Below are 25,118 nucleotides of genomic sequence, written 5' to 3' on the forward strand. Positions count from 1 at the left end.
GGCGTTTGTTGGTTCATTCCATGCTCAGGGACGAGATGCTAATTCAGGTTCAAGTAAAGTGAAAGATAGCCGCGATGCTAAACGGTGGTATAGACGCTATAAAAGCTAACAACAGGTTACGTCCACAAACAGACAGTAACGGGAATGTTAACGATGCTAAATATGTTAAACGGTAGCTGACCCTCTGGGTTTAGCGTCCATTAACGAGCAATAACGGGACGGTTGGAGATGCTAACGGCTAACTGAGCCGAACACCGGGGAGGCTAAAAGGAGCCGAACGGCTAATCATCCGCCCGCCGTTAGATAACAGTTAAAATGCTAATATATCCAGCTGCTGCTAGCATAGTCCCGCTTTCTTTTTAATGCTCTTTTTTTATTTTATATTTTATTTATTAGCGGATTTTGGGTATTTTTCACATTTATCGCGACACAGAACGAGTAACTCACCTGTTCACCTGCGGCGGTCACCTGTCCTCCGTGAGACCGAGCTGTGTTCGTCTGTGCCAGCAGAAGAAGCAGCAGAAGCAGCAGCAGAAACGTGGATTCCCGAGAAAAAAAACTGCCCGTTTACGTTACACTCCCCTTGTGTACGCCGTAGCTGCGGTTGCTATGGAAACTATCAAACCCGTCAACTGCTCCAAAGGAAAATAAATAAAAAAAAAATTAGCAGGCACTTAAGGGTGACGTGTACGGAAGCCCGTTTCGCCACATGGAAAATAAATGCCTACCCAAGTCATTATTATGTCAAACTTATAAGATACTAAGTCATAATGATGAGAAACTATGTCATTATTGTATCAAACTTATAAGATACTAAGTCATAATGATGAGAAACTAGGTCATTATTATGTCAAACTTATAAGATACTAAGTCATAATGATGAGAAACTAGGTCATTATTTTCATAAAAATATCTCAATTATTATGTAGTTTCTCATAATTATGAGATATTATTTATCAAAATAGGTCATTATGAGACACTTAATTATTATTATTATTTTTGAGAATACAAACCTCATAATTATGAGAAACTACATTATAATTCTGAGATACTAAATCATAAGTATGAGAAACAAAGGCAAAATTATAAGATACTAAATCATGATTATGACTCTGCATCAGGTAATTTAAATTAAGCTATTTAAGTTATTTACCTTCAGGAATAAAGGCGAATGCAGTATGTTCAGGTCATTTGTTTTACATTATTTGTAATTGTTTTGTTTTGATTTATTTCACATATGTTAAATAAATGCATTAAAATAACTTCAAGAAAGGCAGCAACGGAATCTTCAGTGCTATTATAACAAATAAAATAAGTTTTACTTTATTATTTTATTGATGAAATAAATAAAACCACATAATTTATCAGGAAAATGCACAAGCGTGTTCACAGTTTTGTTTTTCCCCCGTCGCTAAGAAACTGAACATCGAGTAAGTCGAACAAACACAGAGGAGATGAATCTTCAGAGTGTTACTGTGAGTGAAAAGATGCACAGAAAAGAGAGATTAGTTTAATATAAACACACATTCATTTCTGAGTAAAACTGCACAGTTTTCCTGCCAGGACTCAAGTGTTTTTGTTTTTTTATCGTAATCTCTGAGACAAAGACGACGATGAGTGACGACAATGAGTGACGGAGAGGAGGCAGAGAGTGAGCGTTCATTCACTGACGTTGTGTTCCATTTGTAGTCGGAAATCGGAATATCTGGGAAACTCTGAGAAACGTCAACAACCTCAACATGGGATTCCAAGATGACTGCCATCTAAAAAAAACACCGCTACTTTTACCGTTAATTGCACTTTTATCATATTTGTTTAACGATAAATCAAATGTATACATTGTAATGTTTTTATTTTTAACCATCTGCGATGTTTGTACGATGTTTGTACGTCATTTCTATGATGTTTGTACAATGTTTCTATATTGTTTCCATGATGTTTGTACGATGTTTGTCAGTGATTGCTAGTCTAAGATTTTTTCTGACTTTTCAACTGGAACGTGATGTCACTCCGAGTTGTGACTTGCAATGTAAATGGAACGCAGCAACATACTCTGTGTTTCCATCACGAGTACAGGCTCCAGTAGATGGCGTTGAAGAGCAGGTAGGACAGAGGAAACGCCAGGCGCGAGTACGAGTCGATCATGTAGCTGTTGTTGACCAGCAGGTCCACGTTTTCCCGCACCGACCGCTGCCTCCGCAGGCGAGTTCCTGCCATCGGGGGGCGAACGTCCGCGCTCTGAGTCGGAGTGGTGAGAGGGTCGGAGGTCAGCGTGGGCGCCATGTGCGGGAACGGCGTCATCTCGATGTCGTTGTCGTGGAAACAGCCGTCGAACGCCATCGCCTGGCTAGCAGTGAAGGAGGACGGGATCTGAAAAGTCAAAGACAGTATTTTCCTACTTAGCGCCCCCTACTGGCAACAGAACAGAATACATGTCTTATGATTTGGCTGTGACGTGAGTGTACATTCTTCAATCTGCCTAAAACGTGACAGTTCCAGAGCAAAACTGGATGTGCACAAACAGACCCGCAGTTAGTGCGGATGTGAATGTTTTGAATTCCAACATGTTGCCCATGAACAGGAAGTTGAAACTTGAGTATAAATTGCCCGATCGTACTCAAACTTTACATATTTGATCGGAGTCTGTCAATATTGTAACATAACCACGGCGCCACATCGTTGTTGTTCGTGCAGTTTCTCCTTGTTTGTGGGACTGATAGGAGGGAAATTCCCAGTGTAGTACCTCCGTTTAACCACTAGAGTGAGTTGTAGTGCAAGTTATAAACTGTGTGATTATAACACTGCTGTTGACCTTTCCCCTCTTCATCTTCCTCATCTCCTCCAGTGTGGTGCAGTAGTTCACCGCTGCGTATTCAATGACGGACAGGAAGACAAACAGGAAGCTGGTCCACAGGTAAATGTCCACGGCTTTCACGTATGACACCTGGACGACAAACACACACCAAAAGTAACGCATTTATTAAAAAATAAATAAAGATTTTAATACAACATTTTTCTGTTTTATAATTTGAATGATAAACCATAAACATGCATTTTTTTAATTAAAAATGCCTTAAAATGTATGTTATTTTTGTAGCTGTTAAGAGAGCAGTCAAGTGTGGTGTCAAATATGCGGCTCACGGGCCAAATGCGGCCCCCCAATTGCTGTTAGACGGATTACAGATATCTTTACAGTATAAACAGCAAATGATTCCATTCGAAAAAAAAGTCTAACTATGAGATAAAAAAGTAATAATTACGAGTTAAATCGTCGAAATTATGAGATAAAAGTCGAAATTATGAGATAAAAATTAATAATTATGAGATAATGGATTATAAGATAATGACTTACCTATACTTATACCATAAGGATAATTCATAATAGACACAAAGTCACTGTTATTAAAACCAAAAATATTAAAATTCACAACTTACTCCCTGGCACCATTCAAAATAAAGCCGCCATTCCAAAAAAATATCTTACTAACGAGTTACTAACTAACAATGAAGTGAACACAGGTGTGATACCTGCGGCATGGAGGCGGAGACTCCTGTGATGATGGTGGACATGGTGAGAACTGTGGTGATTCCTGTGACGAAGAAAAAGACTGAAAGTGAATGAATGCATTTTATTTTGTATTTTTAGAGCCCAAGAACCTGGAATTCATGGATTTTCTTCCTAAAAAAAAATCACATTTTTGAGGCGGTTAACATTGGTGAGAATGGACGTAAATTGTCACGCAAATTAGAACTGGTGAAAAAAAAATAGAAATATGTCAAAGTGGTGCTAAACGGCTCAGTAACGCCCCCCCAAGGGTGAAACCTGGTAGGACAACATCAAAACTAAGTTGCACCAAATTTCGCGAAACTTGGTGGGAACGTCTCACAGCCCGAGGCGAACAGAAAAGTCCATCTATACCACGGCCTCAACTAAACAGGAAGTCGGCCATTTTGAATTTCGCGTCCATCCTGGTGAATTGTAATAATCCGAAATGAAAGATCTCGTCTGAGCTCGTTAATCGTAATAAACAAACATACACACGTCAATTTGTACAAGATGAAAAGCTACCAAAAGGTCTCGCAGATTCAAAAGGGGGCGTGGCCACGGCAACCATCGGGTGGTTGAGGATTTAAGGTCAAATTTGTCCTGATATTCTGGATTAAACAACCTAATCTCACTGTGACATCAGGCGTTTCTTGTTATGTATATGAGGATCTGACGGTGATGAAAACCATTTCCTGGTCACGTTCAATCATTGTTTTCTTGTCCAAATTTAAAGCTTCTTATGAAATCAACTTTAAAATGAATTAGTGGAAACAGGGATGGGATAAAAACCTGAGAAAATACTGAATTAAAGACCAAATTTGATCACTTTATATAGTGTTTTTAAAGCAGTTGACCTAAAATGCTCGTTGTCTGTTCTGAGGGTAAAAAATAATCAAACTAGTGTCTGACCCAGAGAGACTCGAGCGGGAACGGCTCTCCTGTCGATCCAGAAGGAGACCCAGGACAGCACGACCATCAGCATGGTGGGGAAGTACGTCTGCAGCATGAAGAAGAAGATGTGCCTCTGCAGGATGAAGTTAATGAACAGGCGATTGTACCAACCTGATGATGAACACATGAAAACACAACAAGAAACTGAAGTTTGTAAAACACTCACTCTCCCACACCAAAGCCCATAGAGAAAATCAGTGATTTTTGCTCGCGGGGACACAGGAGCTGCTGCTCTACTGCTGCCTCGTGTGGTCACTTTGTGTCACTGAGGTAAATCTGAACAAAGACTTTTCAATGCCGAATTGACAACAGAACATATTTGAACTTACAGAAGGAGGCAGCAGTGGATCAACAACTCCTGTGTGCTGTGATGTAAAAATCACAGATTTTCTCAATGGGGTTTGGTGTGGGAGAAAAAAAATCAACTGCTTAAAGTGACACAAACTTCAGTTATTATTCTTTAGGTGTACATTTTGTCAAGCCATTGAAGGAATATGAAGTGAACTTGAAGTTGTGGATTTTTGGCCCTTAAAAAAAACTTAAATATGCCACTGAATTCTTAAATGATTTATGTTTTTGGAGCTGAACTGATTTTTCTTTATTAGAATCATTTTTTTGTTCCTGATTTTGAGGATTATTGTCATTGTCATTGTTATTATTAATGTTTAATGTTTTAAAGTGATGACAAACTTACAACACACACACGTTCATTTTTCTGCCAATAAAACCTGGTAAATGTCATATTCTGGACCTTTAAGATGGAAGATGCTTACTATTCTGTACATCATGGTTGTGTAATTGTCTGTAACTCACACACGCGCACACACACACACACACACACACACACACACACACACACACACACACCTGTGCTGCTGTAGAAAGCCAGGCCACTGGACGCCTGAAAATGCTCAATGAAGAACTGAGACAGGACGATCTCGTCCGTCCTCAGAGAGTCGTTCCCGTTTTTCCAGTAAAGCATCAGGTCGTTCTCATTGTAGGCGTCTGCAGAGACAGACAGACAGAGAGAGAGAGACAGGCAGAAAGAGAGTGTGTGTGTGTCTTCAGTTATAAAAACTGACCTTGTCAGGACCAGTCGTCCTCCGACATTTTTTCTGGTCCTCAACATTAAAGGGCTTTTTTAAGGGTTAAGACCTGGTTATAGGGTTAGAATTAGACTTAGGTTAAGTTCAGGTTATGGTTATGGTTAAGGTTAAGGTTAAGGTCAAGGTTTTGTAGTAGGGAATGCATTATGTCTATGATGTGTGTGTTCTTGTATTGTCCTCTTTAGGACAGTTTCGGTCATAAACACGGACCTTTTAGTAGGACCAGTCATCATCATGGAGACCAAAACCTGGTCCTAATGAGGCAGAACCTCATTACTGAGGAATTGGTTGTGTTTAGGATTAAGATTTGAATTGTGTTTGGTTAAGGGTTAGACATTAACTGGTTATAGTTAAGTACACTTATTTTAGTGTGTCCAAATGAATGGAAGTCAATGCAGTGTCTGTAAAACTGTGTGTGTGTGTGTGTGTGTGTCTTACAGCTCTCCAGCTCCAGTGAGCAGTTCTGTGCGTCCAGTGGGAAGCTGCTGAAGTCCATCGAGCAGAGAGCTGTAACAGTGACCCTGAAACACATACACACACACTGCAGTCATTCACTGTGTCCTGGAAGGACCTCTTGTGCTGTTGCCATGGAAACCCAGGGATCATTTTCCCTCTCCTTTTGTCTCACTGTCTCAAACTGTACCTTTGTAAAATCCCACCTGTCTTTAAAGGAAACGCATGTGATTTATGTCACGTCCTGTCTGTGGCAGAATTTGACAAAATAAAAGCCTCCTTGAACTTGAACAAATCAGTTTAATTACACCGCCAGATTAAAAGCAGAGCTCCAGTAACTGACGTCACGCAGCAAAGGAAACAACGCCGTTCTCCTGAATAAACGTAAACACATAAAATCAGACAACTCGTCTCTTCACCAGCTGTTTTCGTCATAAAAGTGAAGATGGTGGAGAGATGTTGTGCCAGAGACAAGCTAACAGGGTAACAGGCTAATGGGGGGGAACATTTTAGCGGATCCCCACAGATCCAGAGAGACGGTGGAGGTCAATCACAGCTAAAGTAGACGGAGCAATGGGAACAAATCGTGGACTCAGACTAGATTTGCCAAGAGCTCGTCTGCAACGCTAACACAGCTATTATTTACAATATACTGTCCATTGCTGCAACAATGCTATCTTTAGCCGGTAGATCTGGAATAATGTCCTCTCCACCTGTGTTCCCTCTTGATAAAATGTCTCTGTAATTGTGTAAATACAAGAACAAGGACAAGGCATGTTTTTATTTAGACTGCCGACAAACCAAATGAACAAATGAAAAGTTAGTGACCACAAACTACTAACTTTGTTGTGTTACGCAGCCCTGTGTGCAAGGCCGATGAAAACCATCAGTGACAGACAGACAGGTTTGACGAGGACTCACTGTGCAAACAAAGTCTTTGTCACCGCTTTATCACGACATCTGAGAAATTATTTGAATCTCCACATTCAAATGCAAACAAGGTGAGAGGAAAACACTGTCAGCATCAAATAAACCATGCTCACCAAGTGCTGGAACTCACAGGTTCCTTCACACGTATCTGTGAACTGAGCATGTGTGCTTTTTTAAAAACGTGCTCAGGTAAGTTCCACATCTCCTTGTTCCTCAGAGGAGGAGAGAGTTCGTACAGTGCATACACCCATGTTACCAATGCCTGTTCCATTACAGTCTGGGCTTCTGTAGCTTCAAAACTACTGACCACAAATGACAAACTGGACGTCTTGCACAAAAACAATGGCTGATAATGTCTACTTACGTGTTTCTATAAGGTCTACAGCAGCTGGATGTGAGGATTAACAAAGGTTTGCTTACACATTTGCCATAAACTTTGCCATAAACTGTGTGCACTGCCGCCTAGTGGCTAAAATATCACATTATTTCACCTTTAAAAACAAACTTGACTAGATTTACCAAGAGATATGTCACAAAAAGAGCTGCTTCAATTAGGTTGAGAGACTCCAGACAGTGAAATAATCAAATACTGAATTAACTTTGATTTATTATGTTTCTACAGGACATGAACTATTTAAAGTAAGATAAAAAAAAAATAAATACAATAAAGCCAGCAATAATTGGTTGAAATCTTGCAAGAAAGTGCATCAGACTCAACGATCAACCCTCTGACATCTCCACTCACTCGTCCTGTACCTGACGCTGTAGAGGATGTTCCCGTCGGGGTAAACCCGCAGCATGATGTTCTCCATGGTGGTGTCGTGGATGAAGGAGCGTTTGGAGTGGACGAAGAAGACATCGGGGACCCAGATCTTCTTCACCAGGCGAGAGTCAAACGTCCTGCTCTTGTTGTTGCGCGACGGAAACGCCAACCGCTCGTCTTTCCAGTAGTGACGCAGGTAGAGGGTCATGGTGAAGTCCTGCAGGGGGATCGACAAAAACCTGCTTCATATTTATGAACGAGTGAATGAATGAATGAGTGGGAAAAAATAGGTTTAAACATACAATTCTCAAAATCAGTGACTGAATTTTTTTTTATCCCTTTAATTAATAAATTAAAGTACATTTAATCAAATAACCCAGAATATAAGCAACAATACCACAAAACAGCCCTTTATGGCTTTACTGAAACTTAGTACAGAGCTACAGGATTTTAAATGAAACCCATGTATGTTATTCTACTTTTTTTCTTTTTTTTTACAAACAACCCTCTGAATAAATGATGATTTCTTTCTCTTCATTTAAATGTATATTGATTACAGACAGGAAGTCTCAATAACACTTTAAGGACATTTATTAATAAAAATATATGATTCATATGAAACAATATGTTTAATAATAAACGGTTAGATCACACTTGTGCTGTCTTCCAGTCATTTTGGCAAACTTGTTAAAGACAATAAATAACAAAATGAACAAAGAGCTTTCTCTTCATGTTCATATGAAAGTCCACCATTGTCCGCCACATACGTGGCTGACATAATTCACCTCTTTGTGGAGTAAAAAGTGTTTATAAAACAGTGTCAGGTCTGATGAATCGGGCCGGGACAGTTTTTGACCCCAGGCTCACATGTGTCTCTGTCAGCTGCAGGAAGTTCTGTGGCCGAGCAGAGAAGGTGAAACATCACAAAGCAGACAGGAAGTGATTCCTGGGATTTATTTCTGACAGCAAATGTGTCCAACCCCATAAATGAACAATAAAAAGCATTGAGAGCAGCTTCTCACATATTTGAGGAAAATGAAGAAGTCGACACACATAATTTAGATGTTCCATTTTTAGTATTTCCAGTGAAACGTGTCTAAACGTGTCTAAAGTCACCAGTTGTTGCGTGAAGCTCCAGAGTTTTCTCACCATGTTGACCTCAGAGATGCTGTCGATGCTTTCCACCTGCACGTCGATGCCCACAGGAATGGCGGCGCCTGGAACGGCAACAGCCACACGTCATTAAAGCTCTCTCAGATTATGTATTAGTACACACAAATAAATACAACACTGTCAATGTAACGCTGCTGCTGTGTGGAGGCTGTGCACTTTGATCCAAGATGTTCTGCTGAAACCGCAACGCTAACTTCCAGTTAGCTTCAGTTCCAGTTTTGACCATTTGCTGTGTTTTTAGTTTCATTTGATACAATATTCAATACTCTTTCAATTCTTCAGGTGTAAGAACTTCCTTCATTTGGTGTTTTGCTGATGCTGGTGAGGAACACAGTCTAACACATCACAGCCTCTGTCTCTCAGAAGACACCTCAAGTGCTCTGAAGACCTACTAGAAACTTCCTGAAGGACAATTGGAATGACTACAACCTTCAAAAAGCCCAAACAAGCTCCTAGAAGACCTACAAGACGATAAGTTCCACAGGGGCTTCAAGAGCCATCAAATATCCCACAAACAGATAAGACATACCTGACCTTTAAACATACTCAATTACCATGAGAAACTCACAGAATCTCCTTCAAATTACTAATCTGTACTTCTGGACCAGAAGAACCTTCTTATTGACAATAACAAGAAGGTTCCCATATAATCTCCTGAAATCTTGTTCTCAACAGTTACTACAACATCCAAATGTTCTTCTAAACCTACTTCAAGACATAAAACCTTCTCATTGACCACAACAACCCTCAAATACCTCAAGAACCTCTGTGAAGATCCACAGAACATCCAAAACAACAGCTACCTGAAGTTTTTAATAGACCTCTATAACCTTCTCCAGTTGTGTCGTTGACCACTGAAATTTGACCAGGTCTTCTAGAGACCTGAAAGACCTGCAGAACACTCTCAACAGGTACTACAGCCTCCTAACAACCATATAAACTTACTGATGTACTACAAAAAAACTTTTAACATCCACCTCAATTTACTGAAAGACCTCTAGAACCTTCTATAACCTACAGATCCATAGAACCTCAGAGAAGACCAGTATAACCTCCTAACAACAGCCTGGAGCTTTACAAAGATCTCAAGGAATGGTTGTGTGTGTTTGTTTCAGAAAAGTCTGGCTTCTGTATCTGCTCTCAAACCTCAGTTTGGTCAAACACGGGTAACGAGCATCAACATCCGTCCCCACCACTGCATCCGCCTCATTAGCAGATTGGGCTTGTTTGACCGCTATGCCCCTCACAGGATTTGTGCACAAAATAAAAACATCAACACAAATCCCACAACAAGCATCAATCACATCTGCTCGCTCCTCCTCCTCCTCTCGTTTGTCCGTCCACCACGTGACTCTGCTCTGTGGTCTCCCTCTGTTTGTAAATCTCGGCTAATTTTAGGACGCGACCACGACTGCAGCTCATTCCAGCCTCGACCACAAGATTTTACTCCTCATCAGATTTTCCTTCTCCTCAGGAGACGGACCTAAGAGTTTAACGATGAGCGGTATGTAGTGAAGGAATGAGCCAGTGACGTCTGACCACTGGGACTGACCGTTCACTTCCTCTGTCTGACCACTCAAACATCACCGGCCACTTTATTAGGTACACTGTTGAACCGTTTTTCATGCAAATGTCTAATTAGCCGATCACATGGCAGCAGCTCAGAGCCTCTAACCCTCTCATTGACCATTAGAACATCTAAACAACACAAAGGAACCCCTCAATGTCCACTAAAGCCTCTTAACATCCACCTGAACCTTCTCATCGAGCACCACTGCTTCTGACCGACACACTACATGGTCACTGAATTTAACTTCCTCACTCGTACTACCTGCAGAACATTCTCAACAGGCTCTACGGTGCATTTAGTCATGAAGACATCGGTATCACAATGATGTAGAAAAGTGATTTAAGTGAATGCCTTGTTGAAGTCAAAGGTCAGAGGTTATTGGCAAACGACCAGACTGGTTCTGGCAACGCTACCTCAATAACAAATGCAGTCTGAAGTTTCTTTACAGCACCATTATAACTGTGAAGCACTCACGTGTACGTAAGATTTAAAGCTTTTCATCTTCCTCACACTGTGTGCGACAGAAGTTCAGAAATGTGGGATTTTTTCAAGAGGAAGCAGAGTCGTTAAAATGTGACGATATGCTGATGACACTGTACTATACACATGTTTGTTTGTTTGTTTTATGAGGACAACAAAAACAATTTCACAATGTGAACCCTAACAACGAGCTGCCATGAAAAGTTCCCATTAGTTAAATCTGATGATTTAATTTACTTTTTAAGCCGTTTTTTTAAAATCCGAGTTTTGAGTTTGGGTTTTGTTATAGATCAGAAAATGGGACGATTTAAATACCTTTTGCTCTACAAATCTTACACACAAACAAACCCTAACCCTAACCTAAACCCAATTCTAACCCTTATCCTAAAACCAGGTCTTAACCCCGAAAAAGCTTTTTAAAGTTGTGGGGAACAAAATGTACCCACAAATACAGGTTTTTAGATTTTTGGACCACACAAAGACATATATACAAGTACACACACACACACAAACACCAGGTTACATTTCTATTTTCACCCTTAAGGGCACCGTGTGTGTGTGTGTGTGTGTTGTTCACCTCTGAATAAACACGTAACACGTGTGACAGCTCGGGCCCTAAACCTGCGGCGACTCGGCTTTGTCTCCGTCCGACTCGCAAGAAACCACCAGTAGTGCCGACTCAACATTCAGCGTCGCCGTGGCAACGACTGCCGCCACTGAGAAGAACCTAAAACTGAAGGTCACTTACTCTCGCTGTCTGAGTGTCTAAATCTGAGTTTGAGGTGTTTTTTTAGAAACACGTTCAAGTACGAGTTTTGAATGTAAACAGACTGACCGCGATGGTTTGATCTTACGAGTCTCGTTAATTCTTAGAGGTTTCTTTACTAAAATGTAGCGTTTAAAAATAAAAAGGTGTGGCAGAAGCTCCAGGTGTTTTGAAACGAGGCACGTGGGGGTTTGTGCTTGGTCTTGTCGCATCTGTCGTTACTAAGCAACCATTCCTGGGAGTTTGCAGAATAATGAACACGTTCACTGACAAAAATATGAAAACAAAGACAGTGGATTAAGAGTCTTTGTGGATTGTGTGTGAATGAAGTTCTTACACACACAGTCCACAAAGACTAATGACTGTTATACATTGTTATACATTTTTATACATTGTTATACATTGTTATACATTGTCACTTGTGCTTAAAAGTAATTAAAAAGAAACAACAACAGAGAAAAGTATAACAGGGACGTTGTTGATACTGTGTCACCAATAGTTTATGATGTTGATGAAGTTCTCAAGTATTTAGAGCAAAAGGAGGAGTAATGGTCAGTGGTTGTGTGTCGTAAATCGAGACGTCCACGAGAAACGTCCGCCAAGCAGTTAACCAATGTTTGAGAGATGAGTTGTAAGATTGTCACTGTTTTGAGGACATTTCGACGCGTCTCAGCCAAACGTTCACCGCACAGAACATTCCAGTGTGTTTTCATGGCGTGTGCCAAGAGGCTGACCAACATTTGACACCAACTGCTGGAGCATTTATCACAGGTTGATCGTGCTGCGAGGACCATGTGATTTGTTTTAGCTGGGATCCAGCACACAGGACTTTCCAGTGTGTTTTTATGGAGTCAGCCAAGCAGCTGACGACTGGAAGTTGGAAGAAAACACAATCTTTGCAGCTCTGACCAGAGGCTTCTGTGCTCTAAGCATTCATGACCAGGAAAAGGACGGTCATTTGTGGGAGTACAAATATAAGTCATTTTAAAAAAGTTGGATGGACAATTTCTGGGATTTGTTATGAACATTCAGAGCAAGGACAGTGTTTATATTTGAATTGTATGGGGTCATACATAGGGCTGGGTATCTATCGTCAATATCTTTGTGGTATCTAGCAAACTTTGTGTTGGGTATCGATCGTCAATACTTTAGTGGTATCTAACAAACTTCGTGTTGGGTATGTATCTTAAATACTTTTGTGGTATCTATCAAACTTCGTGTTGGGTATCTATTGGCAATACTTTAGTGGTATCTATCAAACTTCGTGTTGGGTATCTATCGTCAATACTTTTGTGGTATCTATCAAACTTCGTGTTGGGTATCTATCGTCAATACTTTAGTGGTATCTATCAAACTTCGTGTTGGGTATCTATCGGCAATACTTTAGTGGTATCTATCAAACTTCGTGTTGGGTATCTATCGTCAATACTTTTGTGGTATCTATCAAACTTCGTGTTGGGTATCTATCGTCAATACTTTAGTGGTATCTATCAAACTTCGTGTTGGGTATCTATCGTCAATACTTTAGTGGTATCTACCAAACTTCAGTTGGGTATCTATCTTTAATACTTTTGTGGTATCTACCAAACTTCAGTTGGGTATCTATCGGCAATACTTTAGTGGTATCTATCAAACTTCGTGTTGGGTATCTATCTTTAATACTTTTGTGGTATCTATCAAACTTCGTGTTGGGTATCTATCGGCAATATTTTAGTGGTATCTATCAAACTTCGTGTTGGGTATCTATCGTCAATACTTTTGTGGTATCTAGCAAACTTCGTGTTGGGTATCTATCGGCAATACTTTAGTGGTATCTATCAAACTTCGTGTTGGGTATCTATCGTCAATATTTTGTGGTATCTATCAAACTTCGTGTTGGGTATCTATCTTCAATATTTAGTGGTATCTAGCAAACCTTGTGTTGGGTATCTATCGTCAATACTTTAGTGGTATCTACCAAACTTCAGTTGGGTATCTATCTTTAATACTTTTGTGGTATCTACCAAACTTCAGTTGGGTATCTATCGGCAATACTTTAGTGGTATCTATCAAACTTCGTGTTGGGTATCTATCTTTAATACTTTTGTGGTATCTATCAAACTTCGTGTTGGGTATCTATCGGCAATATTTTAGTGGTATCTATCAAACTTCGTGTTGGGTATCTATCGGCAATACTTTAGTGGTATCTATCAAACTTCGTGTTGGGTATCTATCGGCAATACTTTAGTGGTATCTATCAAACTTCGTGTTGGGTATCTATCGTCAATATTTTGTGGTATCTATCAAACTTCGTGTTGGGTAGCTATCTTCAATATTTAGTGGTATCTAGCAAACCTTGTGTTGGGTATCTATCGTAAATACTTATTGTGATAACAGAGGAACTTCAGGCTAATAACAAGGCGCCATAAACCTCCATAAATCTTTTCTTTTTACAGCGGTAAAAAAATGTGTTTTGACGCACTTCTTTTCGCTGCAGGACCTTTAACTTCATTTATCTTTGCACTGATCTTGAATTGATCTGAAGATACCAGGTGAACCTCGGGGACAAACACGAGGGGAAAACTGCTGCTCTCTGCTTTTCCTGCTCAGCCTGTTTGACTTTCAGATAAAATCAGTCAGCTTCAGGTGGTCACATTTTTTCCTGAGGTCAGTTGGAAGTTAATTTTGTGAGTGACAGTTCTGTGAGCCCAAAGTGTTGCAGAAAAATGTTGTAGTTTTTCACAACAGTACAGTAACAACATAGTAATGGTGTAATGGTAAGAACATAATTATAATTTTGTTATAGGGATCTAATATTAGGATAAAAACATATTTCTAATACATTTTCCAGCTTCATAACAATGTAATAGTGTGATATTAAGTGGGGTAATATTACTGTCATGCTATTACTTGGTTATTACTACAGAAATAAGACGGTAATACCATTATATTATTTCCCTGATGCATATTATTACTTTATAAACTGACTTCTTAATGATAACATTCAACTCCAATTTTGATAATAGCAAAAGTGTTGTTGTTTCTTAAATTAAAACAAGTTTCTCTGATTTTTCAGCTTCTTAAACGTGAATATTTTTTGGTTTCTTTGCTCCATAAAACCAAGCAATCATTCAAACTGGATATTTGAGATTACATTTACCGACATGTTATGGACCAAACAATCAACTAATTAATAAATTATGAAAATACTTTACTGCAGTGTTTCCCGAAGACTGGGTTGGTACGCACAGATGGGTTACAGGAGATTTATTTTGGGTCCACAAACAGATTTTTCCAATTTTTGTATGTTTTAAATGAAATGCATAAAATCAAGTTTTAATAGATTTACCATTTAACATCTTTTGTTATTTTGCCATCTTTAAAAAGTGAGTCCTCTTCATGTTGGAAGTTTGGTAAACACAGCTTATACATTTTTGTTTTTTTTGTGCGTCTGTTTGTTTTGTTGTTTTTTTTAAATCAAAGTCATTTAATCCCAGAACCTGCCGCTGCTTGTCGGATCAATTCACTCAGTCATAAGCGTGGTGTAACGCAGCTCTAAGGTCACGGCGGGGATTGTTTCACCGCTCAACCTCTGCCGTGCATCTGCTCCGGTCGGAGGCGGAGAGGAGAGATGACGGAGATTAAGAGGTGACTCGGGATGAAACTCTGGAGAACTGGAGTCGTCAGACTCCGACACAGTCCACACACTGACTCAGCTCAGCCGTGCGTAAAAAACACTGAAACACAGTAATGTAATGAAAGCTCGGCTCTGACGCACGGATCTGTAGGATTTTTTTTTGGAGCTCAATCCCCACTCACTCACACACACACACACACACACACACACACACACACACACTCATACATACATAGATTGGGATGTATTTTGTCACATGTCAATGTCACATGTGTATACCTCCATTTTCCACCTTTTAAAACATCCAAAAGAGGTAAATACATTAAAAAACGATGAATAAAAACTGAACACAGAACTGTGTAACGCTCGCATTTAGTGGACATGACACACATATGTGACAAAACGAGGGCGGTTCAAAGCCGCAGTCGCAGCAGGAGCATTGAGTTTCATCGACAGGAAATTAAAATACCCACGGCTCTCAGACGCCCCTCCCACGGACACTTCAAAGTTATCCATGTTCTTACATTTTTACGATAAGAAAACACAAAACTTAACTCTCCGATATGTCTGAAGAAATCAGCATGTCTAGAGCATAAAAATGTCTACAAATGTAATGCTAATGCTAAACCACCAGAAATCACTTCCTGATTGGCACAGAACTGCATTTGCACCGTGCTGCCACTGAGTTGTGCTGATTGTCGAGTAAAGAAGGGATTTTCCCCAAGCGTAGTGTTAGCTGAAAAGCTAGCTAACATTCCAGCAGCAGTCTCACGATGGATCCGAGGTCAGAGAACTTCACGAATTACCAAACTCGTTCTCCACTTTTTGTATGTATTTCTGTTTCTGTAGCAGCTTTACAGCGCCACACACAGGCCTGGCATGTGTACTACAACGCTCAGTCGAGTTTACGGGAAAACCTTTAGAGAACGATAAAGACAAAAGAACGGGTTTTATTGCAGTTCCTTAAATAATAAACACGGCGGCTAAAGCTGCTATGCTAACAAAACCTGGTTTAACGTCTGGATCTAACAAATGAACCCTGATTAAGATTATTTTTTAGTTTCTATGGATTTTAGACACTGTTTAATAAGGTTTACTGTATCCGTTTTTTTTTTGGTATGTGATAGTGAGCTAAATCAAGCTAATTCAGCCTGATTTTGGACGCGTTTAGTCATTTTTGTTCAGGTGTGTTTATATTGTGCAACTGATCTATTTTGCCGCGTCGGTATATTTGCATCGCAACGACAATTAGGACAAAATATAGCGTTGGTGACACAATTTGCAGCTGGGGGCGATTAAAGTTCACAGACAGTTCAATTAAAGGTCGACTCTGACGAGGAGTCCAACACGTGTGCGACAAATGGTTTATTTCTGGACCGTTGTCCCAACGGGGAACTGAGAACAGGATGGTTTTGATTCTTCAGCGTCCACACACACACACACACACACACACAGGGGCAGAAACAGCTGAGATTTCCCCCTGTGTGAAATTACAGTGCGTGGAAATGCCGCAGGGCCGTGGGGCAGACAGTGGTGCTTTTGTTGTCCCCACCCTGAAGCACAGGCAGAACCACACAAACGTATGTCAACCACACACACACACACACACACACACATATGGACAGAGGAGGATAGGAAGCTACGGCGGCGGCGGCAAACACAGCAGAGATTACGAGTCATTTACCTGGATTTAAACATAACTTTCACCCATTTTTCCAGGGGATTATTTCACTGGCAAATACTGGCAGTAGTCATGTTATAGACATAGTTGGCATGCATGATGTGTCGAGGGTTAAGGAATTCAGTATTTAAGTCTGAGTCATCAGTGGTCCAGACTACGACGAGTCATGATTCCTGAAAATGTGATTTAAGCACAAAGGCATTACAAGGAAAGTCTAAAATAAGTACTTTTTATTTCCACTTTCAATTGAAAGCGATAGCTTAGGTTTCTGGAAATGTGGTCGTATGAAGCATAAAGGCAGCAGTGATGACTCAGTGATGAACACATGGCACATTTTAGACTCTGCTGATAAAATCAGTTTCAGTCTACGATGTCTTTAAGAACATGTTCACGTCTTTATCTCACTGTGAGACAGACTTTACCAACAGGAAACTGAAGTTTGTAAACCACTCACTCTCCTTTCTCCTCATAGAGAAAATCAGTGATTTTAGTTTACTGGGACACAGAAGTTGTTGATTCACTGCTGCCTCCATCACTAAGTTCAAATGCATTATTTTGTCACTTCAGAGTTCCTGTTGGAAAAGTCTGTCTCACAGTGAGATAGAGCATTATTCTACGTGTCAGGACCTCTTACAACTGCACTTTAATGTGTGACAAACAAAGGCATGTAAAAAAGTGATATAGTTATTAGAGATTTTTGGTATTTGAAGCTGCAAAACAAAAAATCCCAAAACAATCTTTTCAAAGGTTGTGATTGATAGATTTAGATTGTAAATACAATGCCGTTCTTGTTTCATTCAATAAAATATAAACAGGAGAGTTCATAAATCTGAAATATGGACCTTCAGGTTTCCCCTTCAAAGTAAAAGCATTCATTGAGAGGAAGGGTGGAGTTGAGCTTTTTGATGAAATGCTTCTGGAGTGAGTTTTAAGGATTTTGTGGGGGATTCATTTTCGTCTTCTGATCTTTGAAAGAATGAAAGGAAGAGAACGTCATCGGCAGCATTGTCCTGACGGTCAAGTGTTTACACTGTCCAGACGTGCGGCCTCTTGTGGTTGAAGACATAATGACTCGAGTTCACCTGAGTTCAGGAGGATCAGCGGTGACTGCACACACAAACTCTAGATGCTGTGAAGTGTCTAACAACCATGACGGTGGTTTATCACCAGGAAACAGCCAAATCACTTTGATGAGACACTGCTGAGGACGCAGACACGCGCTCAAATGTCAACAGTCCCATAATCTTCTACCGCTTTATCCAAGGCGTTACAATCAATGGATTGATAAGAAACAGCAACAGGATTCAGGAAATGTATGTTCATGTCTTTATCTCACTGTGAGACAGAATTTTCCAACACAGGAAACTCTCACACCAAAGTCCATAGAGAAAATCAGAGATTTTAGCTCACGGGGACACAGGAGTTGTTGATCCACTGCTGCCTCGTGTGGTCACTTTGTGTCACTGAGGAAAATCTGAACAAAGATTTTCAAATGCCGAAGTGTTAAAATGAGACATTTGAACTTAGTGATGGAGGCAGCAGTGGATCAACAACTCCTGTGTGCTGTGATGTTAAAATCACTGATTTTCTCTATGGGGTTTGGTGTGGGAGAGTGAGTGGTTTATAAACTTCAGTTTCCTGTTGGAAAACCTTATAGAATCTATGTCACCTTAAGTCTAAGATGTCTTAAGAACATGTTCACGTCTTTATCTCACTGTGAGACGGACTTTTCCAACAGGAAACTCAAGTTTGTAAACCACTTACTCTCCCACACCAAACCCCATAGAGAAAATCAGTGATTTTAACATCACAGCACACAGGAGTTGTTGATCCACTGCTGCCTCCATCACTAAGTTCAAATGTGTTATTTTGTGAATTTGGTGGTTAAAACACTTTGTTCAGTTTTACCTCAGTGACACAAAGTGACCACACGAGGCAGCAGTAGATTTGCGGGCTTAAATCACTGATTTTCTCTATGGGGTTTGGTGTGGGAGCTCCTGTACTAACAGAGCTACATGTAAATCACATGAACAGCTTTTATTTCATAAACTAATATAAATATAACCCACTCACTCATTCACTCACTCAGTCCCTCCCACCCTCCCTCACTCACTCACTCACTCACTCACTCACACGCCCGTGTGTCATTGTCATCGTGAGTTTGACCCCGCTCGATGTTGATGATGTTGCCCAGAGCAGACGTCAGGTTGTTTCCCACCCCTCCATCTGCTCCAGCCTCCGGAATATAATCCAGATTAATGCACATGAATCCCCCAGACTCACACAACAACACAGCGGCACTCGTTATGTTCCATAAACACACACACACACAGGGACACACAATCACATTTGAGAGAGTACACAAGAGTCCTACTGTATTTCAAATACATCGCTACACACACACACACACACACAGGGAGTGTAATCTGGGTCAACGTTTGTTATTTTTTTTTGGGATTGACACATCCTTTGTCTGTGTGAGCCAGAGTCTGTCATCACATCATAAAAACCACAACATCATCAGCGTAGAGTGATTCTCTGACAATGAGCAAGTGGATTAAACCAACACGGATCAGGGCTGGAATGGGGTGTGTGTGTGTGTGTGTGGGGGGGGGGGGGGTGTACACCTGTATTTGTTTCCTCTTTAGGACTCTTATTCTGACCTTGTCAGGACCAGTAGTCCTCATGGAGACCAAGACCTGGTCCTAATGAGGCAGAAACTAACTTCTGCGGAAGTAGTTTAGGTTTAGGGTTAAGATTTGAATGTGTGTGTGTGTGTGTCTGACCTCCGAAGCCTGGTCTCATGGCGAAGTCGTGCTCCTCGATTCTCAGCAGCTGCTCACTCTTTATAAGCAGTGTTTTGGTGCTGTCCTGTCTCTTCAGCTTGTAGTCAATGCGTCTGCAGAGACAACACACACACACACACACACACACACACAATGAGTGAGTGATTAGTAGCTTCATAATAACAGGGTGATTCTCTGATTAGAGAAATCTCAGTTTGTGGTTCTCTCTCTCTCTCTCTCTCTCTCTCTCTCTCTCATCTACAACTAAATAAACACACGTCATGCAAACACACACTCACTCACTCACGTGGTCTTTGTCTGGCACACAAATAATTTCACAATGTCCTCAGAGCCACTGAAGAGCCCATGACACCAGATGCTACTGTACAGTACATGAGAAAGGAACTACATTTCCCATGAGCCCCCTGAACATTACAGGGTAAGTTAAGGGTTTTTTAAAGGGGTGGTTGTGTGATGTGCTAAGAATATTTTCAAACGACACTGTTAGACAGACTTTTCCAACAGGAAACGGAAGTTTGTAAACCACTCACTCTCCCACACCAAACCCCATAGAGAAAATCAGTGATTTTAACATCACAGCACACAGGAGTTGTTGATCCACTGCTGCCTCCATCACTAACTTCAAATGTCTTATTTTGTAAATTCGGGGTTTGAAAACTTGTTCGGATTCATCTCAGTGACACAACGTGACCACACGAGGCAGCAGTGGAGCAGCAGCTCCTGTGTCCCCGCGAGCTAAAATCACTGATTTTCTCTCTGGGGTTTGGTGTGAGAGAGTGGGAGACATTAATCATGACACATTTTTCAGTTGATCTTTTGTCCCTAGAAGACATTGTGATTGGCTGTTTACGTGTGCATGTTTGTGTGTGCAGATCTTTATACAGACCATAATATGTTAACGACTGGGAGGATTATTCCAAATAAAGTGACCGCATCCTTTTCTCTCTGGTTATTCCTGGACTACATTCAGACTGAGTCTTCAGGTTAGTGATGAGATTAGTGTCACATTTGGGAGGATTTTAATTTCTGATTCTGGGTTAATTTAGGGGATTATGGAAAATGGGATTTGGCTCAAACACATTGTGTGACCTTACATTGATAGATGGACGTGTGTGTGTGCGTGCGTGTGTGTGTGTGTGACTTTCAAAGAGGCTTTTCATGCTTCATCAGATAAAGTGTCAAACAGCTTTTATCATCACTTTTACATCTGTGTGTTCACCTGTACCTGTGTGTGTGTGTGTGTGTTTTAACACCTCATACACACACGCTTACATTTTCACGCACGCACACACACACACACACACACACACACAGTATTACAGCTGTAATTACACCTCCAACATCCTTCAGTTTGTCTCGTTTGGGTTTTCTTGGTTTCCCTCTGTCAGACACACACAGCACTTTATTGCGTCTTTAACTTTTGTCTGTTTACGTTTTTAGCAAATAAACACACTTACACACAATCTGACACTGAAAAAACACACAAAAACCACACTCACAGGCAACCTGACACAAATACTTCTCTATGAGGTTTGGTGGCAGCAGTGGATCAACAACTCCTGTGTGCTGTGATGTTAAAATCGATGGTTTTCTCTATGGGAGAGTGAGTGCTTTACAAAGTCACATTTCCTGGTTTAAACATGTTATTTTACATACAAAATACATTGATTTTAAAGGAGGTTGATCGTGCAGAACATGACTGGGCTTAAATGGAAAGTTTCAGGGACTCTGTCTTAATAACGGCTCTTTCACTGCAGCATTTCCCTGCATGAGCTCCAGGAAACTTTGGCTCCTTTCTTCCTATTAAACAAATAACAAACCCTGAGTCAGACGAGGTGATTTTACCCTGATGTGGTCGCAGCGTCTGCTGCGGGCGAACACGTCCACAAACACGGGCGAGAAGGACGGACTTTCTGTGGATTAACTCATGATCTGAACCGGTTCAGAGTCACGTGATGAGGTCAGTGTTTGACAGGAAGTGAAAACATGAAAGAGAGAAGTAACACTCGCACTGAAATGTCTTCTTTTTTTTCTTTGGGAATGTACGCAAAACAGATTTAGTAACTCTTCCTGAGAACCTCCTTCTCTGAGGAACTGCTTTAGTTTAGAGTTCAGTTTGAGTTGCGGTTAAGGTTAAAGTTTGTTCAGGCCAGTGGTTCCCAAAACCTGGGTCAGGACTCACAAATGGGTCGTGGGTGATTATTTTTTGGGCCCGCGAACAAATTTGTGGATTTTTCCCCAAACTTTACAGGAAGTCAGAGGTGTCCAACATGCGGCCCCGTGGGCCAAATGTGAAGCTATGATGAGTTATTTCTGCATGTTTTTGTTTATTAATAAATTCATTTTGCATCATAAATATGTTTATAGTGTAAACTGTTTATGGTTCTATATCAAAATGAACACTTTTATTTTGAAATGATGTGAAAAAACATCATAAATGTTATTTTGAGATATTTGAGTTTGAGACGCCTTCTTTAAGTGAAGATTTATCTGTAAATGTTTTCAATAACGTGCGTAAAATGATTGTTTTAATTCATTTGGTTTGTTCACCAACTCAAAATGTGTCTGTAAATCAGTCGCTACATGACGCACAAACTTGCTCTCGTCACAATTTATACTGTGATTAATGGGAGTTAAAATAGCTGCACAAACCTCTGTCAAAGATGAGAACATAATAATAAAACATCATAAAACATCACGAATAAAGGTAGGGAATAAGGGGAATAAAGTCATTTTAAATACCCACAAAGATTTAAATACTTAAAGTCAGAAGACGAGATGAATAAAAGACACATAGACTTCAATAACTTCTAGTATTATTAATAAAAATAAAAGCCATTTTAGAAATACATGATCTTCAGAAGACTGTTCCACTCTCTAAGAATTTTACATTTGATTCAAAGGCCAGAACCAGAAGACCTGAAGGTTCCAGAAGGTCCAAGACCATGAAGAGCTTTAAAGACCTGAACACGTGTGTGTGTGTGTGTGTGTCTCACCCTCCAAACTTGAACCTGCTGTTCTCCTCCAGAAAAACCTCCTTGTGCTTCCTGCGTCCAGAGCTGCGTCCTCCTCCGGTCGCCGTGGCAACGAGGTCGGCCAGAGCCAGAAGCAGCAAGCCCACGTTCATGTTTCACAGGTTCTTACTCCACCACAGCAGACACGGCAGCAGCGGCATCATGACCAGGTCCAAGTCCAGGTCCAGGTCTCTGCAGACGCCGAAGCTTCCTCAACCACACAGTGAAGACAAACCCATGTTCCGCTGCAGGAACCTTCACGTCCTGGCCTGCGTCCACAGTGTGTGTGTCCGTCTGTCTGTGGATGTTTTATCTGCACTTCTGTGCATCTTTCAATCTCTGATTAAAATCGATACCAATCTGACACTAATTCCACGATAATCCTCTTATCCACCGCCGCCGCTACTGCTGCAGCAGATCTTTCACTAACCTACAAACACACGCACACATCCGTCAGTAATCAGGTTTTTGTCAGCGGGACAATGAAAAAGCAGGTGTGTGTGTGTGTGTGTGTGTGTACAGTATGAGGTGTTGGCACACGCGAGGGCTTTGGATTCGGCTCAAATAAAAACAGAATCCAGACAAAAAATGAAAGATGTAATCTGAGCAGGAGCAGGGAAAACAAGATCTAATCCAGCACTTCTTCTTCTCTTTTCTCCCTCAGGTTTTTCACCTTGGGAACGTATAATTACAGCACAACACAAACACGCAGATCGTGTATAGAATAACATCTGCAGGAAATACTGTGAAGAAGCAAACACTCAATCACCAACTAGGTCACATTTATGTCCTTCCTCATTCGATGTGACTTAAGCTGAGTCACTAAAGTTACAGAACATTTAGGAGTATTTATCGCCCAAAAACTGAAGAAAAGTTTGGGTGTTTGAGGCAGAAGCTTGCGACGCAGAGAGGAGACGGATGTGAAGGCCACTGCAGTTCCCTGACGCACCATTAGAGGTCACTAAGTCTTACCCACTGGACATTTAAGTGTACGACATCTTAAGAAATACATGTTCACGTCTTTATCTCACTGTTAGACTTTTACTACAGGAAACTGAAGTTTGTAAAAACACTCACTCTCCCACACCAAACCCCATAGCGAAAATCAGTGATTTTAGCTCGCGAGGACACAGGAGCTGCTGGTCCACTGCTGCCTCGTGTGGTCACTTTGTGTCACTGAGGTAAACTTGTAGGCAGGACTTTAAATGCCGAAGTGTTAAAATGAGACATTTGGACGTACTGTTGGAGGCAGCAGTGGATCAACGACTCCTGTGTGCTGTGATGTTAAAATCGCTGATTTTCTCTATGGGGTTTGGTGTGAGAGAGCGAGCGGTTTATAAACTTCAGTTTCCTGTCTGAAAGAGGGAAAATAAAGCCAAACTAATGCCAGTGAGTGACAGTTGAAAGCTTAACCCTGTTCAGATTTTGTCATCGATGCCGTAAAGATGAATGTTGTCGTTCTTTTTTTGGCACGGACCTGAAACCAGAACCTGCTCACGCTCTGACAGAGAAGACATTCACACTGTCCTATGTTCATGGACCAGACCTTCTGAGCGGCTGAATATTGGGCCAAACCGGATTTGTCTTTCTTTTAATCTAAACTATCCAATCTTGTACCAAAAAAAAGACAAATTTAGTGAATGTGTCGTTTAAATTAAGCAGCGAAAACTGTTGCTAGGGTCTGAAAACATCTAAACAAACTATCATTTCCCTCTTTTTTGTGCAGTTAATAATTAGTGAGCATCATTACTTTTTCTACATGTGCTTATAGTTCTCTCCATTGTCACTAAAAGGTGACATTGAATGCTGGTATAGCACATATATGTTAGTTATGGAGGTCTACTTACATATATTAACTTGTTTTCATGGTTAAAATCCTCCTAGTCGCTGCAAACGAGCCGATCAAAATATCTCCTCACTGACGCTCTCGTCAGCCGCGCCGTTTCAGACCAAAACCACACCCCCAGAACGTGAACTGTGTTGTGATTGGCCAGCCAACGAGAGCTTTCCCACTGTCCTGTGATTGGCCAGGTACCTGGAAGTGACGTAATAGATAGGCCAGCTCTCAGATACACAGCTCCCCCTCTGGCACGGTGGATGCTCTGCATCTCAGCAGCTACAACGAGAGTAGTTCTTCTTCTTCTGCGGTTGAATGTACGCAACCGGATGTGCCCGGACTAGTGCCCGCACCGGGAGGCGCTACGGTGGTGAGAGGAGTGGTGAGGTTTTCTAATGACATCATCAGCATAGGGAAGTGCCGT

At 40.9% G+C, this 25,118-nt stretch overlaps 1 protein-coding gene across 1 annotated transcript; it reads right to left on the reverse strand.

The window, feature by feature from the left end:
- Nucleotides 1–1,313: 1,313 nt before the first annotated feature.
- On the reverse strand, nucleotides 1,314–23,934 carry LOC131461210 (gamma-aminobutyric acid receptor subunit rho-3). Its single transcript, XM_058632324.1, has 10 exons — nucleotides 22,840–23,934; nucleotides 19,823–19,935; nucleotides 8,900–8,967; nucleotides 7,744–7,967; nucleotides 6,043–6,125; nucleotides 5,366–5,503; nucleotides 4,457–4,609; nucleotides 3,529–3,590; nucleotides 2,813–2,944; nucleotides 1,314–2,370 (listed from the first exon to the last, which is right to left on the reverse strand). The coding sequence occupies exons 1-10, from the start codon at nucleotides 22,968–22,970 to the stop codon at nucleotides 2,065–2,067; spliced, it is 1,410 nt and encodes a 469-aa protein (XP_058488307.1). The 5' UTR covers nucleotides 22,971–23,934; the 3' UTR covers nucleotides 1,314–2,064.
- Nucleotides 23,935–25,118: the final 1,184 nt, after the last annotated feature.

Source organism: Solea solea, chromosome 1 (genome assembly GCF_958295425.1).
Source record: "Solea solea chromosome 1, fSolSol10.1, whole genome shotgun sequence".
NCBI classification, from domain to species: Eukaryota; Metazoa; Chordata; class Actinopteri; order Pleuronectiformes; family Soleidae; genus Solea; species Solea solea.